The sequence below is a fragment of the Panthera uncia genome, chromosome B1 (genome assembly GCF_023721935.1).
Source record: "Panthera uncia isolate 11264 chromosome B1, Puncia_PCG_1.0, whole genome shotgun sequence".
NCBI lineage: Eukaryota > Metazoa > Chordata > Mammalia > Carnivora > Felidae > Panthera > Panthera uncia.
This window is the reverse complement of record NC_064811.1, coordinates 64,968,325-64,983,679: the sequence shown is the minus strand read 5'-3', so window position 1 is coordinate 64,983,679 and position 15,355 is coordinate 64,968,325. Positions and strand designations below refer to the sequence as shown.

General features: G+C 37.5%; 1 protein-coding gene across 1 annotated transcript in view; it reads left to right on the top strand.

Annotated features, from left to right (window-relative positions):
• PRKG2 (protein kinase cGMP-dependent 2) overlaps positions 1–15,355 on the top strand; it is a 93,758-nt gene that overhangs the window by 26,245 nt on the left and 52,158 nt on the right. Inside the window, exons 3-6 of the mRNA XM_049630717.1 lie at positions 1,545–1,658; positions 3,290–3,395; positions 6,669–6,732; positions 14,460–14,537. Coding sequence (XP_049486674.1) covers positions 1,545–1,658; positions 3,290–3,395; positions 6,669–6,732; positions 14,460–14,537 — 362 coding nt within the window. The remainder of the gene's footprint in view (positions 1–1,544; positions 1,659–3,289; positions 3,396–6,668; positions 6,733–14,459; positions 14,538–15,355) is intronic.

Below are 15,355 nucleotides of genomic sequence, written 5' to 3'. Positions count from 1 at the left end.
CTTTCTTTCTTTCTTTCTTTCTTTCTTTCTTTCTTTCTTTCTTTCTTCTTTTTCTTTTTTTCTTTTCTTTTCTTTTTTTTTGAGCAGCAGGCAAAAGTTTATTAGAATACAAGATTAGAAAGGAAGACTAGTAGGAAAGCTCTCACTCTCTTTCCAGAGAGGGGACATTCGAAAGTGAATGCCCCTAAAGCTCATTTCTTTTTAAGTACTGAATAATATTCCATTGGCTGGATGTACCACAGTTTCTCTGTTCATCCATTAAAGGACATCTTTGTCATTTCTAAGTTTTGGCAGTTATAAATAAAGCTGCTGTAAATATCTGTGTGCAGGTTTTTGTGTGGATCAGAGGTTTGAACTCCTCTGGGTAAAATGCTAAGGAGGGCAATGGCTGCATTGTATGGTAAGATTATGTTTAATAGAAGAAAGTGCCAAACTGTCTTTCAAAGTGACTGTCCCATTTTACATTCCCATCGGCAATGTAGGAGAGTTCCCCTTGTTCCATGTGCTCACTAACATTGGGTGTTGTCAGTGTTCCAGGTTTTTGTCATTCTACTAGGTGTGTGGTGGTATTTTACTGTTGTTTTAATCTGCATTTCTCTGATGACGCATGATGTGGGGCATCATTTCATATGCTTATTTACCATCTGTCTATCTTCTTTGGTGAGCATCTGTTAAAGCTCCTTGGCCCATTTTTTAATCAGATTGTTTGTTTTCTTGCTGTTGAGTTGTTAGGGGTTTTTGTATATTTTGCCAAACATACTTTTATCACGTGTGTCTTTTTGCAAAAATATTTTCTTACAGTCTGTGGCTTGTCTTCTAATTCTCTTGATACTGTTTTTCTCATGCACTTTTCTTAGCAACTGTCATTTATTACTTCATGTCAGTGATTGAGGGTTTAGACAACAATGCAGGCATGGTGAAGTTACTTACCCAAGGTTACACAGCCAATGATTGGACAGGGCCAGGCTGTCTGACTCCAGGGCCCATGCGTTTCTAATTATGACAAGTTAGTCCTTCTGTTAGTGTGGACAGCTAGGATGTGTTTTCAAGACATACAGTAATTGTTGTGTTCCTTGGACAAAAGAAATAGTTTTATGTGCTACATTTTCTTGGGGTAGAATGAATTTTAAATACAACACTTGCCATCCACTGCTTCTGGAGAAGAACTTTGTAGCAATGATAATAACATTAACAATAGCTAACACTAACATAGCATTTTCTGTGTGTTAGCCATTGTTCTAAGTTCCCTACCTATGTTAACTAATTTAATTCTCACAGCAACTATCTGAGGTAAATATTATTATTATTATTATTATCCCCATTACTGACAAAGAACCCCAGGCAGAGTAGGGAACCCCTTTCTTTCAAAGTGATCAGCTAATAGAGAGTAAGTGGGAGAGTTGCTTTTAGTCTGCACTGTCAACCACTATATTATAATGAGAATCATAAGAGATCTTGCCTGTATGCTTTGTGTACTTTCTGATTGTCTTACTTTTGTAATTTATTTGGATTATTTGTGTTTTTTCTTAAATTCTGCTTGACAGAGGGTCGACTAGAGGTGTTCCAAGGGGAGAGATTGCTGTCATCCATCCCTATGTGGACCACGTTTGGGGAGCTAGCCATTTTATACAACTGTACAAGAACTGCCTCTGTGAAAGGTAATGGGATGAAAGGCTCTATTTTTGAATTGTTACACAATGTTTATGACAATCTAAGTCACTACTATTGCCTGCTGAGTATTTCTGTCTCCCATTGTGCCCCATGTGCTCTTGTTAAAAGAAATGCTATGCTTACAAAAGAATTTATATTGAAGCACTTGTCTAAATCATTCAAATTTAAGAGAACTTTTCCTTCAGGTACCTGCATATGAAATATGAAAATGGCTTTCTATTATTGAATTATTCCAATATTTGCTTTAATTACCACTTCGCTTTTTTTTTCCGTGTAAACATCTGCCTTTGGTTCATCCAGAATGTTAGCTTTTCATTCTCTGTGATGTTCCAAACATATTATAAACCAGAAAAATTAATGAAACCAATGAAAATATATAAATAGCCAAAGGGAGGTGAATTAATTAATGAGAGTTTTCCTGAGTGACTCCTGGGATTAGTTTAAGGGTTCTTGTTTTTATTGACATTATTCATGGTTATCTTGGGCATGAATACTTGGATGTGTTTCTCAGTGGTTAGGACTGGGTTAAGTGTCTTAGAATTGCTGCAGTTTTGATTAAAAAATGCAGATTCTGGGGCTTCACTCCAAACACAAATCAGAATCTCTGGCAATGGAGCTTAGGGATCTGAATTTGTTTTTAAGTTTTTTTTAATGTTTATTTATTTTTTAGGAGGGGAGGGACAGAGAGGGAGGGGGACAAAAATCTGAAGCAGGCTCCAGGCTCCAAGCTATCAGCACAGAGCCCAATGCAGGGCTTGAACTCACAAACTGTGAGATCATGACCTGAGCCGAAGTCAGATGCTTAACCTATTGAGCCACCCAGGTGCCCTGTATGGATTTGTATTTTTAGCAAGAATGTCAAGATAAATCTAATTCATTCCAAAATTTAGTAAACCAAAGCTTTGGATTTTGATTTATTTTATAGGCTCTCATTACTTCTTTTTTTTTTTTTTAAATACAATTGTAACTTCATCTAGATTTTTTAGAGCTGCTACTTCTGCTCTTCTTCCTGTTTAGATTTTATTCTTGCTTTCTATGTCTTTCCTATAAAAAAATTGTCTCAAACACTGTTTTGCATAATTTCTATGAAAATGATTTGTATGTACTTTATACAAAAGTAACCATAGAGATCCTTAAAAATATATTGGCTCTCATTAGCTACAATGTCTGAACAGCATAAAAATACATAAAAACATACTCATACACTCAGATCTTTAACTTTCAATTATCTACTTGTGAATTCTTCACTTTCTGGATTAGCTACAGGCTGGCTGGTTTTCTCTTGTATCACAGCACAAATCTGAAATGCATCCTGATGATGTAGTATGTAATTAGGAATTGCAAACTAATTTTGATATCATCCTAAGCAAAACATAATTAGAAAGGAAATCTTTTGCTACTCACTTCCAAATCGTGGTTCATTTCAAAGCCAAAGATGATTTTATAAAATTACCCACTATTTATATCACTGCTTCCTTCCATTTGCATGTTAAATAATGCAATTTCCAAGAAATATCATTTGATGGGAATATATGAAAAATTTATCAATTAACATTTTGGACTGTTTTCTTAATGTGGGGCTAAACAATATTTTATTATTTTCTTGATTTTTCTAAAGCTATTACCAATGTTAAAACTTGGGCACTAGATCGAGAGGTATTCCAGAATATAATGAGAAGGACAGCTCAAGCTAGAGATGAACAGTACAGAAACTTCCTCAGAAGGTAAGAATAACACATTGTTGGAAAGAGTAGAAGATGGTGTAGTTATATTGTGGATATGTTGGTTTTATCACAATAATTACTTTACTAGAGCTTTTCTCATTTAAGCAATTTCCACATGACTAAACCAAAGGAACAAAAGTATTCCCTTGCAGTAAAGGCCACTATATTAAAAAATATATATACTTAATTCCAATTAGCCTTGCACACTGATTTATTTATCTTTCACTAATTTTGCCCTTGTATTGATGGAGTCCTTGTATATAATATAGAAAAATGTGTAAAAAGTCTTAAAATATTCATCTGGGTTGCTCAGTTGACTTTGAAAGATAGCCTATAATTTGGAAGTGGATAGCAAAAGATCATCTTTCTAATAATGCTTTGCTTAGACTAATATTAAAATTAATTTATTTTGCTATCTTTAATTGCTTTACCTGAGACATTATTTTTCTCATTTATATAACCACACCATCTTCCAAATTACTATTATTTGTAACAAATTAACTTGCCAGAAATGTCACTGTGTGTGTCTTGATGACACAGATCCTTGGAACATATTTTGTGACCTGTTCTGTACCCCCAACAACTTGGATACATCAATTTAGAAAGAAACAAATACCTATCTAACTGAAAAAGTCAGTTATGCGTATACAAAGTTTGTTTGTTTTTTTTGGAGAATATAAATTCTTTTTTTTATTAATTTTTTTAACGTTTTTTATTTATTTTTGAGACAGAGAGAGATAGAGCATGAACGGGGAGGGGCAGAGAGAGAGGGAGACACAGAATCCAAAGCAGGCTCCAAGCTCTGAGCCATCAGCCCAGAGCCCAACGCGGGGCTTGAACTCACGGACTGCGAGATCGTGACCTGAGTGAAGTCGGATGCTTAACCGACTGAGCCACCCAGGCGCCCCTGGAGAATATACATTCTTTAAACTATTTCTGTGTTATTTTTTTGGGGGGGGGTTTGACAATCTCTAAAGCTTCAATACATACTGTAATGAAATGTTACCCATGCTAAGTGGTAATAATAATAAAATATCCCACAATTTCCAAAAATAAATTCTAAGCTCTTTTTAATATTAGTGATTTTACTTTGCATAACTAGCCTAGTATATAGCAAGGACTCAATAAATATTGATCGAATGTCTTTTTAATCATCAGTAGAACATTGTAGGTGTTGAGGGTTCTCCTACAGAATCTTGCTGATTTGCCCTCCCCAGAGATAATATTGACTCCCGGCAGAGAGCTGCAATAATGATAAGTAAGTGCCTTACCTATATGCCAGCCAATGCCTTAGCTATCATGTTGTGGGCTCTACCTGAGTATAGGTAATCTAAATATCCAGTAACTGAGCAATACAGGTCAGCATTTAAAGCTAATGAACTACACTCATGCAAAGGCCAAAGGGGGATAAATAACTCAACCAGTCCTTGTGGGTTGCCTCTGAATGTGTGAGATAAAACTTGAATTACTAGGGATAGCATTTCATTCCCTTGGAGTCTAGAGTGTTCTGTCTCAGTAGAAGGACCGAGGAGAATTTACTAGTACGTAAACCTTCTTTCCTTTTGTCTTCCTTTTGTTATCTGATTTATCCATTCATTTAACAAATACTTATTGCTAGGCGCTAAATATTCAGTGGTGATCCAGATAAACCTTATTGCTTTTTTTATAGTGGGGAGACAGACAAAAGATTTTTCCTCATATCAGTTTCCTCACTAATCCCCAAAAGTGATAGTTTATAGAAGAGAATTTTCACTAACATCATAGACTCCCGTTTGGACCAGAAGTAGAACTTTCACAATGAAGAATATGTTAATCAATGACAAGTTCTGCTTACCATTTTACCTTTTCATTCACAGGAAGGTAGATTAGAAACAGGCATTTCTCTTTGTTTCATAATATACAATGAGCTCTTTCTTTTTCCATTTACATCTTTTCATTTTGAAGTATGTGATATCTAGAAAAGTTACATAGTACATATGTAAGTTTTAAAACATAGTAACAAAAATGCCCAATCTAAGAAGTGGAGCATTGGCAAAATTGAAAGTTCTTTTCCTGTGGTCCCCATTCATTTCCCGGCCTCCTACATGCGTCTCCATGGAGTGGCCTGTATTCTGAAGTTTAGAAATCATTCCTTGGTAGTCTTTATTACTTTGTCTCTAGCTTGATTTAATTAACCTATTTTTCAACTTTAAAAAGTGTTATTTTTGCAACTCAACTTTTTATTCAATCTTTTTTTCTATTTTTTTTTTCTATTTCATCCATCTGGTTAAGTTCAGTCATTTCTCCTGTTTTAGAGTTTGGTTATCTGACTCTACTACAGTGTATTTATCTGTTCTCCAATTGGGGCATGTTCTAGTGTTCTGCAATTACAAATGATTCTGATACAAACATTCTTAGCCACGTGTCCTGGCCACGTGCCTCCCTGTGAACATGCCCAAGGATCAACTAGAGCTATTATTTTAAAAAATTGGATCCAATTATGTATTTTTGGAGTAGCATCATTTTTTCTTTAGGGGTGTCAAATTTTAGATGGTAGGAAATATGTTTTTATCTTACAGTAATTATGTCAACGGTCCCGAGTAAAAATGGGTAAAGTAGAGGAGAAATTTCTTCAAAGGAACAATTTAATCATTTGATTGGCTAATCATACTGAGTGGAATTTCTGATGTTTTTTCTCAAGTAATAACTTTCAGTAATCCATTTCATTCCTGATATTATTACTATATGTAAAAATGTTCCTATTACGTGCCCCTGGCTACCATTAATTTTAAAAGTTGGTACAGTATGATTAATAATCAAGATGATTTCCATGCTAATTCCTACATTCCCCCTGGATTCAGCCTTTACTTAATTACACAGATTTAGATGAAAATCATACCCTCCTCTGAAAGCAGAGCTCCTCACCCATGCTAATAAAAGACATACTGAGATGTGGCAAGAAACACATTTCTGGGTGTAATTCACTCTGAAAACCAACAACAAATATAAAGTGTTTTTTTCCTTCCAAACAGACAAAATAAGATTTTTTTCCCTTTGTAGTACCTTACTGTCTTTACTTATTTGCCTATGATAAATATCTGTGATTACATGTGGTTATATAATTTCAATGTATTTGAAATTCAGTTGTTTATGTGTGATATATTTTGGAGGTTTACTTTGGAAAAATTAAAGTGAATTTTATATTTTTTAGATGCAGGTAAAGGTTTTTTGAACTACATAGAAGTGCATATTTAATTCAGGAAGATAATTAAAGGTTTCTTTTTAATTTTGAAGTGTATCCTTGCTGAAGAATTTACCTGAAGATAAATTAACCAAGATCATTGACTGCTTGGAAGTGGTAAGAAATTTTAAAGGAAAAAATACATTTTATTAAATGACTTTATTTAAAAATTTTTTTCTTAATGTTTTTATTTTTGACAGAGAGAGACAGAGTGTGAGTGGGGGAGGGACAGAGAGAGAGGCTAGACACAGAATCTGAAGCAGGCTCCAGGCTTTGAGCTGTCAGCACAGAGGCCAACGCAGGGCTTGAACCCACAAACTGTGAGATCATGACCTGAGCTAAAGTCAGATGCTCAACTGACCGAGCCACACAGGCACCCCTTATTTAAAGACTTTATAATTTGGTTATTATTAGCACTGTAAATGAAAAAAAGGAAACGATGGTAGGTGGCCTGTCTGCAGAGACCAGGAGCCTTTTTCTATTGTGTAAAACCTTAGACCAACTCAGGGAATTAAGGGGCTGGGATGGGTTTAGGCCACTCTTCTGAAATGTATAAAAGGAAATTGGATTTGCATGTGTAAAATGACACTTGATTTACATACTCAAACCTTTTTAGTATATTTTGTGAAACTAATCTGCCTTACTCAAAAGGCATTTGATTTTCTGCAGTTAACATCACAATCCCCTGTAGAGTTTTCCTAGTATAAAGGAGTCAATGATGTTTCATTAGGTAATGGTGTAGAGGAGGATATATTGGAGCTTTAGGGGACAGCTTTCTGAATCAGGCTATGAAACAAGTCCATACTTGAAAACTCTACACCATGAAAAGACATTTTAAAACCCTCTGCATTTAAGAAGCACTTTACCTATTTTAACATCTAGGGGAAAACGGCATAATGGAATGTGTTCAAAAACTCATATGAGGCATCACCCAGATGGTTGGTTCTAGTCCAAGACTAGCCAAGTTTTTTTGTGAATAAATCTTTTATAACATGTACCTTGGATTCTAATGATATGCATTCTATGAAACCTCTTCAGATTTCAGAGATTAAAATTCAAAGCAAGAAATTTCTCTCTGATTTTTGGTGTGTGTGTGCGGGGGGGGGGGGGTCAATTTCATTGAAACCAAAATGGCTTTAATGGAATTTGAAGGAGGTAAGGAATAATAAAGAAGTCACATGTTGACTTTAAGTGTTTATAAAGCTGTTCTCAGTGGGAGATATAAAAGTCTCTGCAAGACTGATTGTTGACAGATTCATGCCTCTGTCAATCACAGTATACAATGCAAACTAATATCTGTTGAGAAGGGAGCACTGACCATTTTATCCTTAAGTGTAAGTGACACCAGTAATGTTTCCATTTACAATTCATGGAACCTCTCCAGCAGTTTATCAAGGACAGACCGTGATGACACAGTGCCTGGCCTTGTGTCCCCAGAGTGTTCAGAAATGAAGTCATTTTCAAGAGGACTGCTTGCCCTGCATCTCTTGGGATTTTCCCAATGTAACATAACCCAATCACAGATGTTACAAATTAATAATTCATCCTAATTTCTGAGAGTATGTGTTTTTTTTAAAGCTGGAGTAGCCCTATATTTTTTTTGTTAACTGAGAAAATCTGTTTTTAATATAATACTAATAGAGTAGATTCACCAGAGGGGGATTCCATGCTGACAGCAAATATTAAAATTTAGTATCATTAAAAATAAATGGTAAATTAGTCATATTTATAGCAGCCACAGGCAATAGCTGCAGAATATATAGATGGGGCACAAGTCCAGTATTAATTAACACACAATTTGAGTTTGAAAGTTCTCATCTTTTAAAACACCCTAGAAAGGCTTTATTATATCTCTGCATTTGCAGACAGCAGCACAGTTTATAAAGGGCTCTTTATTCGTACCTGGCAAACAAATGTGTCTCTATAGCGTGTGAAAATTCTCAAATGCAAAAGTGATTAGCAAGGGAGTAATGGGATCTATTTAGCACTAAGAAAAGCACATAATTTACCAGCATAGCTTGGACTAATGACCCGTCAACGGGGTCCTGACAACAGCCAATCACTAATGCATTGGAGTTATAACAGAATGCCTGCTGAGTTCCAAGACCAGCTGTCCCACAAACTGGCTCCATGATCTTTGACAAAAACAGGCTGAATCTGGCTTAAAGTTTAGGAATTGATTTGGGAGGGTTTTAACTTTTGTGTGGGGGCAGGAAAGGGGTATTGGAATTTCCCACCACGACGCGGTTGATCTGAAATGTTTGTTAAGACTTTGACTATTGAACATCTAGACCAATGGCTCCAATTATTCAGTGTTCCAATTACATATCTTGCTTTAGCTTAAATCACCCAGCCTTTTCAATTCTAGAGGCAGACATCCCCTTTAAGCCTCCTCTTGTGTTCTGATGGGAAAATAGTACCAACATATTTGAGAATTAACTAATGAACATCACGAAGCATGATAGAGATTTCGAAGCACTGTAAGTGTTAATGGTAATGAAAATGATAATGTGAATTCTGCACCCACCAGTAGTGCAATATGGAGCACAAGAGTGGAAGGAGTCTCTGTTCACACATACAGGAAGCATGGGATTTGACTGTGGTTGATTGAAATGTCACCTCACTCTTTGTTGCAGAGCTGTGGTATGTGACCCTGTGACCCCCTGTACTGAGACTCTGACATGCCATCTTTCATGAAACTGGGGGTGTAGTAGGAGTGGGGTAGGGGTGGGGTCATGTAGAATGTTGTTGCCCTTCCTTACTCACATCACCTGTGGCGCTGCTTAAAAGGCAGATTTCCAGGTACCACCCGTACTTACTGAATCAGAAACTCTGGGATATTGGCCCAGAAATGCACACTTAATACGTTACTTGATTCTTATGCTTATTAAAGAGAATATTTGAGAACCACTAGTTTAAAGTTATGAATAGAATACATATATTTAGAGCCTTGCCATCTCTTCATTCAGGAATTTTCCATTTTTCATAATTTAAAAAAATCTAGTTTTCTTTCTTATAGTTCCTGCTAATACCTACAAAACCAGAGGGTTTTCTCATTTTAATGATTACATCTGGAGTCATAAAGAAAGTTGAGATAATTGTGGATTTTGCCTGTTTATGGACCAGTTAGCTAGAGGTGAGGCAACTAGGTGCAATAGAAAGTCCACTAGTCCAAAGTCTGGAGATTAGTGTTTATGATCACGCTTCTTTCACTAATAGCTGTCAATTAATTGTGGTAAGCATTAGGGTTTTCTCATCTACAAAATAAGGGTGAGTAGTCCATATCTCTAAGGGCTCTTTCAGTGTTTCAGTTACAGATTTTTAAACAGTTGGCTCACCCAAGTTAGAGGAATTTCTGTTGGTTTTCATTTTGTGGGCTCTAGTTCCTTGGAAAGAAGCAATCTGCTACTAAATTTTGCCTGAGTGGTTGGTGAGGGCCCACCTGATCCAATTGTATTTGCTTTAAAATTTCTAAAGTGTTTTAACTGTTGTACTTGGGTGAACAAAAAAATGTCGGTAACAACCCAAATAACTGTATCCAGTTTTTTAAACAACCAACATGGGTTCATAGTCATATGATGTGGGGAGTGTGTGTGTGTGTGTGTGTGTGTGTGTGTTTGTGTGTGTGATACATCTGATTGTGCATCATCAATACTTCTTTGTAATGAAGATTTCTGGCCACACACTAAAGACTCTAAGGAAGTCTTAGGCTTGCGTTTTGGTCTTTGTTCTCCATCACCTTTGGTTTTTCTTCTGGTTTTCTGTATACTGTTTATAGGCATTCAGGTTCTAGCATTTTCTAGATATCACAGAATGAGCATTTTCTTTACAGTGAAAACCTTTGCATCGTTCATTAGCTATTGCTTTTTGTATAGTTTTCTTCTGACCTTTACCTCTTAGTCTGCCCTGGTATTGATTTCCTTATTTTTCGCTCTTGCTATACACTCAGTAACTACTCTTAGGGTTTCCTACACATCTTTTTTAAAAACATCTTTTTCAGGGGTGCCTGGGTGGCTCAGTCGGTTAAGGCTTTGACTCTTGATTTTAGCTCAGGTCCTGCATGATCTCACGGTTCATGGGATTGGGCCCTGAGTCTGGCTCTGTGCTGACAGAGAGGAGTTTGCTTGGGATATTCTCTCTCTCTCTCTCTCTCTCTCTCTGTCTCCTCTGCCCCTTTCCCGTGCTGTCTCTCTCTCTCTCTCTCAAAAATAAATAAGTAAACGTAAAAAAACCATCTTTTTCAGACTCTGGGTCATAGCTTATTAGTAGATCATGAAATTAATTTGTAGGAACATTTTTTAAAAGTATCAGAGTAGTAAGTATAAGTATTATTTGAATATGTTTTAATTTTATATAAATGTCTATATGTGTGCATACTCCTGTATGTGTGTTTGCATATACAGGTAAAATGTATTTCTTATTGTAGGTCACAGTAAAAAATGCTTGAAAATCATTGCTCCCCCAGATAGGATCTATGGCTTCTTGGTCCTATAAGGGACCCCTTTGCAGTGTAACCACAGGACAATAACCACACTGTTTGCATTTCTCTTTTTGGTCTTGGTGACCACCCTGGCTAGACTGGCTGCACTCCCCAGTTGACAAACACTGGCCAGTCTAGCATCATAGCCAGTGCTTACCACTATATATTTTTGGTCTGACCTACATCCACAGCCTTTTCTGATCTATGAAGTTACTGTCAACACACTGGGAGGTATTATTTATCTTCCTCCCAAGGTTTTGGGTGACAAAGAATCATCCCTAGGAAAAATACCACTAGGAAGGTTGCCCCTTAAGAAACAATAAAGCTCTTTCTCAGTGTTCCCTTTTAAGCTTCCCATTAGCTTCTCTGACTGACAGGAATTAAAGCCTCACATCTGCACACACCACACGCTTTATAATAACTGAAGAACAACCTACCAGCACTTCAGAAATTCTCCAGGCTCTTGAGGTGCCTGGGTGGCTCAGTCGGTTAAGCGTCTGACTTTGGCTCAGGTCATGGTCTCATGGCGCGTGAGTTCGAACCCTGTGTCAGGCTCTGTGCTGACAGCTCAGAGCCTGGACCCTGCTTCTGGTTCTGTGTCTCCCTCTGTCTCTGCCCCTCTCCGACAGGCACTCTGTCTCTCTATCTCAAAAAGAAATAAACATAAGAAAGAAAGAAAGAAAGAAATTCTCCATGTTCCTTCTGTTCCATGTTCTGAAGGGACTAGGAGAGACTATAGAGCAGACTCTCTGAAACAAGGACATCTAACACAACGCCAACCTTCCTAGGGAAGAGGAATGAACATTAGCTGCATAACAGATGCTGAACTGCAGTGGTATGGTCACTCACTCAAACACCAGGGCTCATGGCCGTCTCAGCTGCAAAATTGAGCTTGGGGGTGGTGAAGGTTTGTGATAAAGCTAAAATGAGAAAGAATGAAGAGTTGGAGTAAGCACACTGTGATGCAAAAGACTCAAAATCTCATTTTCCAAATAAAGTAGAGGTTTGTCTCTTGCTCACATAACAGTGCAAGGAAGATAGTCCCAGTTGGCTATACAGAGTCATTCAGGAACTCAAGCTAAAGGCCTTATGATCCTTTCCCAAGATCTCTCTGTGAAGACACATGCCTGATACGACTCATAGACCTGGCACGGGGGGTGGCACACATCACTTCTGTTCAGGTTCCTTTAGCTAGAAGTTAATCACATGGCCACAGCTACCAGGGAGGCATTTTACCTGGACAGCCATGTATACTGTGGAAGGCTTGGACAACTGGCTCCCAGCCTCTTTCACAGGGATTAACCATCACCGGGTGCCTAGCATGTACCAAGTATGCTATCAGGTGCTTTAGAGACCCTCTTTCAAGGTTAGGTGTGGTAGGTCATACGGTTTTAATTTTATAGCAAAGTAAACTGAGGTTCAGAAGATTGAAGTGACAGCCTAGCAAACCATTATCATCTTCCTCCTCAACATGGCAGTTATTAATTATTTAGTATGTTTCAGGTGCTTTCAATGCATCAAAACATTGTCTTTTATTGGCTTATTGTGGTAAGGCAGAATGGACTACCCCCCCCCCCCGCGCCCCCCCCAATGTCCCAGACCGCAATCCTTGGAATGCGTGAATATGTTATGTCACCTGGCAAAAGTGACTGGGCAGGTGTAATTAAGGTTCAGGACCTTAAAATAAGGAGATTATTCTGGATTATCTAGATGGGATGACTATAATTACATGAGCCCTTAAAAGCAGAGAATTTTCCCTGGCTGGAGTCAGAGAGATTTAGCATAAGTGGAAGTCAGAGAGATTTCAAGTCTAAGAAGAATTTGATGAGCCATTGCTGGTTATGAAACGCAGGGGGCTCTGTGCATGGACCTAAGAGAGATCTTCAGAAACTAAGAGGCCAACAGCCAGTACAGAAATGAGACCTTATCCTCTAACCTCAAGAAACTGAATTCTGCCAACAACCTGATTAAACTTGAAAGTGGATTTTCCCCCAGAGCCTCCAGAAAGGAACACAGCCTGACACTTTTGAGTTCAGTCTTGAGAGACCCTTGACAGAAAAATCCAGGTGAGCCATGCTGTGCCTGGGCTCCTTGACCCACAGAAACTGTGAGATGATAATGAGTGTTTTCTTTAAGCCACTAAGAAATGTGTGGTTATTTGTAACAGCAGCAATAGAAAACTAATGTGCTTCTCTAAATCTTTGAAGGTAAATGTTCTTATTTGAACTTTATGCATCGTTTTTTTCCCTAAGATATGCATCTTTCCGTATGTTGAAATATCTTGTAAGATGTATGTAGTGCTATGTAAATAAAAGATAGGTTTAGTCATATTAGAAGTAACATTTATTTCAAAAATGTAAGTAGATTTTATGAGTCAGTGACCAAAATGGATACTGAAATACAGCAGACATAAAAGTGGCTTTGTCTGGATTTTGTTTTTAAATCTAAAAGAAAAATAAGAGAGAGCTATGATGTTAATTATGCCTTTTTAAATAAATGAAACAGGCCCATTTTTGTTTGTAGAAATAATTAAGAGTTCCATTTTGGTTCTATGACTTTGAGACAATGTTAAAGTGGAGTAGAGGTGGACAGTCTAATCCATCTTTCGTTTTCTAAGAGACTGTATTGCTCTATTGGTCTGACATATGGATGAATGGCTTTTCCCTGCCCAAGAATTCTCTGATTACACACACACACACACACACACACACACACACACACGAGGGAAACAAAGAAATATGTGACAGTTTGAGATTTCATGAGGATAAATCTACCTTGAAGAAGAGAATTTACATGTGAAAAATTCTAATGTTGCTATTTTATGACGATGCATCTTTGAAAAGAATCCACAGGAAAGAGCTACTTCCTCTGTCTGTAGAATTTTCCTAGCCTTTGCCCTTCAAGGAATTAGAAGTTGACGCTGATATTCCTAATGTCCGCTGGGGATAATATTTTCAATTTCTTAGATATTCTTTTTCTAAACACTAGGCCCGGTTTCAGGCTGTTACAGATCACTGAACAGCTTGTAGTTAGATTCTTTCAGTGAAAGCCCACCTGGATGTCAGTGATTATTGGTTTGCTTTTGTTTCTCTGCATGTTCTTTAGTCTCCATGCCTGAAAATCAGTCTTTCTGGTGAGTTCTGTGAAAGACAAAAAGAAATGCAGGTACTAAGGCAAAAGTCTCTTTACTTTTCTACAGTTTACGACTGCCGTGTTTAAGAAGATTACAGTGACAATAGGCAACAAAGAAAAGCAACAGGCGTGGGATGCTCATTTCAAAGACATGGGGAGTTCTGTTACATTTATGCCTTCATCTGGATGTCTCCGTTGGATTTAACATTTTCTTTTTCTCTTATCCCAATAGGAATACTATGACAAAGGAGATTACATTATTAGAGAGGGCGAGGAAGGAAGTACCTTCTTCATTTTAGCAAAAGGAAAGGTAAATATGAATTAAAGCTTACTTAAAGTAAATCATGGAAGTCTTTTCACATTAGTTTGCCCTGCACCACAGCACTGGAAAGTCTCTGCATTGAGCAGGTAAAGGAACTTCTGCTCAGAAAAGTTCCTTGGGGTTTGGTCTTAGCCTTGGGTTTGGGGGCACAGGAGAGCTGTTCTGGGTTCTGGCTGAGACAGTAACTTCTTAGTGACCTTAGGCAGGTCCCTTGACTTTCATTGTGTTTAAAATGACTAGATTCTTTCTCAGATCCCTTTTGTCTGTGATTCTCAATCAAATCAATGATCCAGGATCAGGGCTGGAAATTTTTTCTATCCAGCAGGGGTGACAAGCAGCAGGTGGAGGAGAATGAGCTTGTCAGTGGAGGACAGCAATGGCTGGGCATAAAGCTGTAGAGAGGGCTCAGAACTTCAGTTCATATACCATAGCTCAAGTTGGTTTGGGTGCTGATGAAAATTTTATGCTAGTATATGCAGTAGATTTTTCTCTTCACTTAAACTGTGAGTGGATAACATGTTGCCAGTTGTTCCTATGTTGACTCTTTACAATGTTGCTCAGAGATAAAAGGCATTTGTGAAATACTGAAAAAAAAGAGCGAAACCTTGAGCACCTGCATCCATAACCTGTCCAGTTTTTACAAGTATTCTTTCTTCCCTGGAAGTGTTTATCATCAGGCACTGCCCTTTGTAAACTGGTTGGTTGTCGAACCTTGAACTGGGCCCCCAGTGAAAGAAAAAAAAATAACAAAATGGTTTCAAACCTCAGAAACTCTTCAACACTCAGAACATTTTTTTTTAATCATT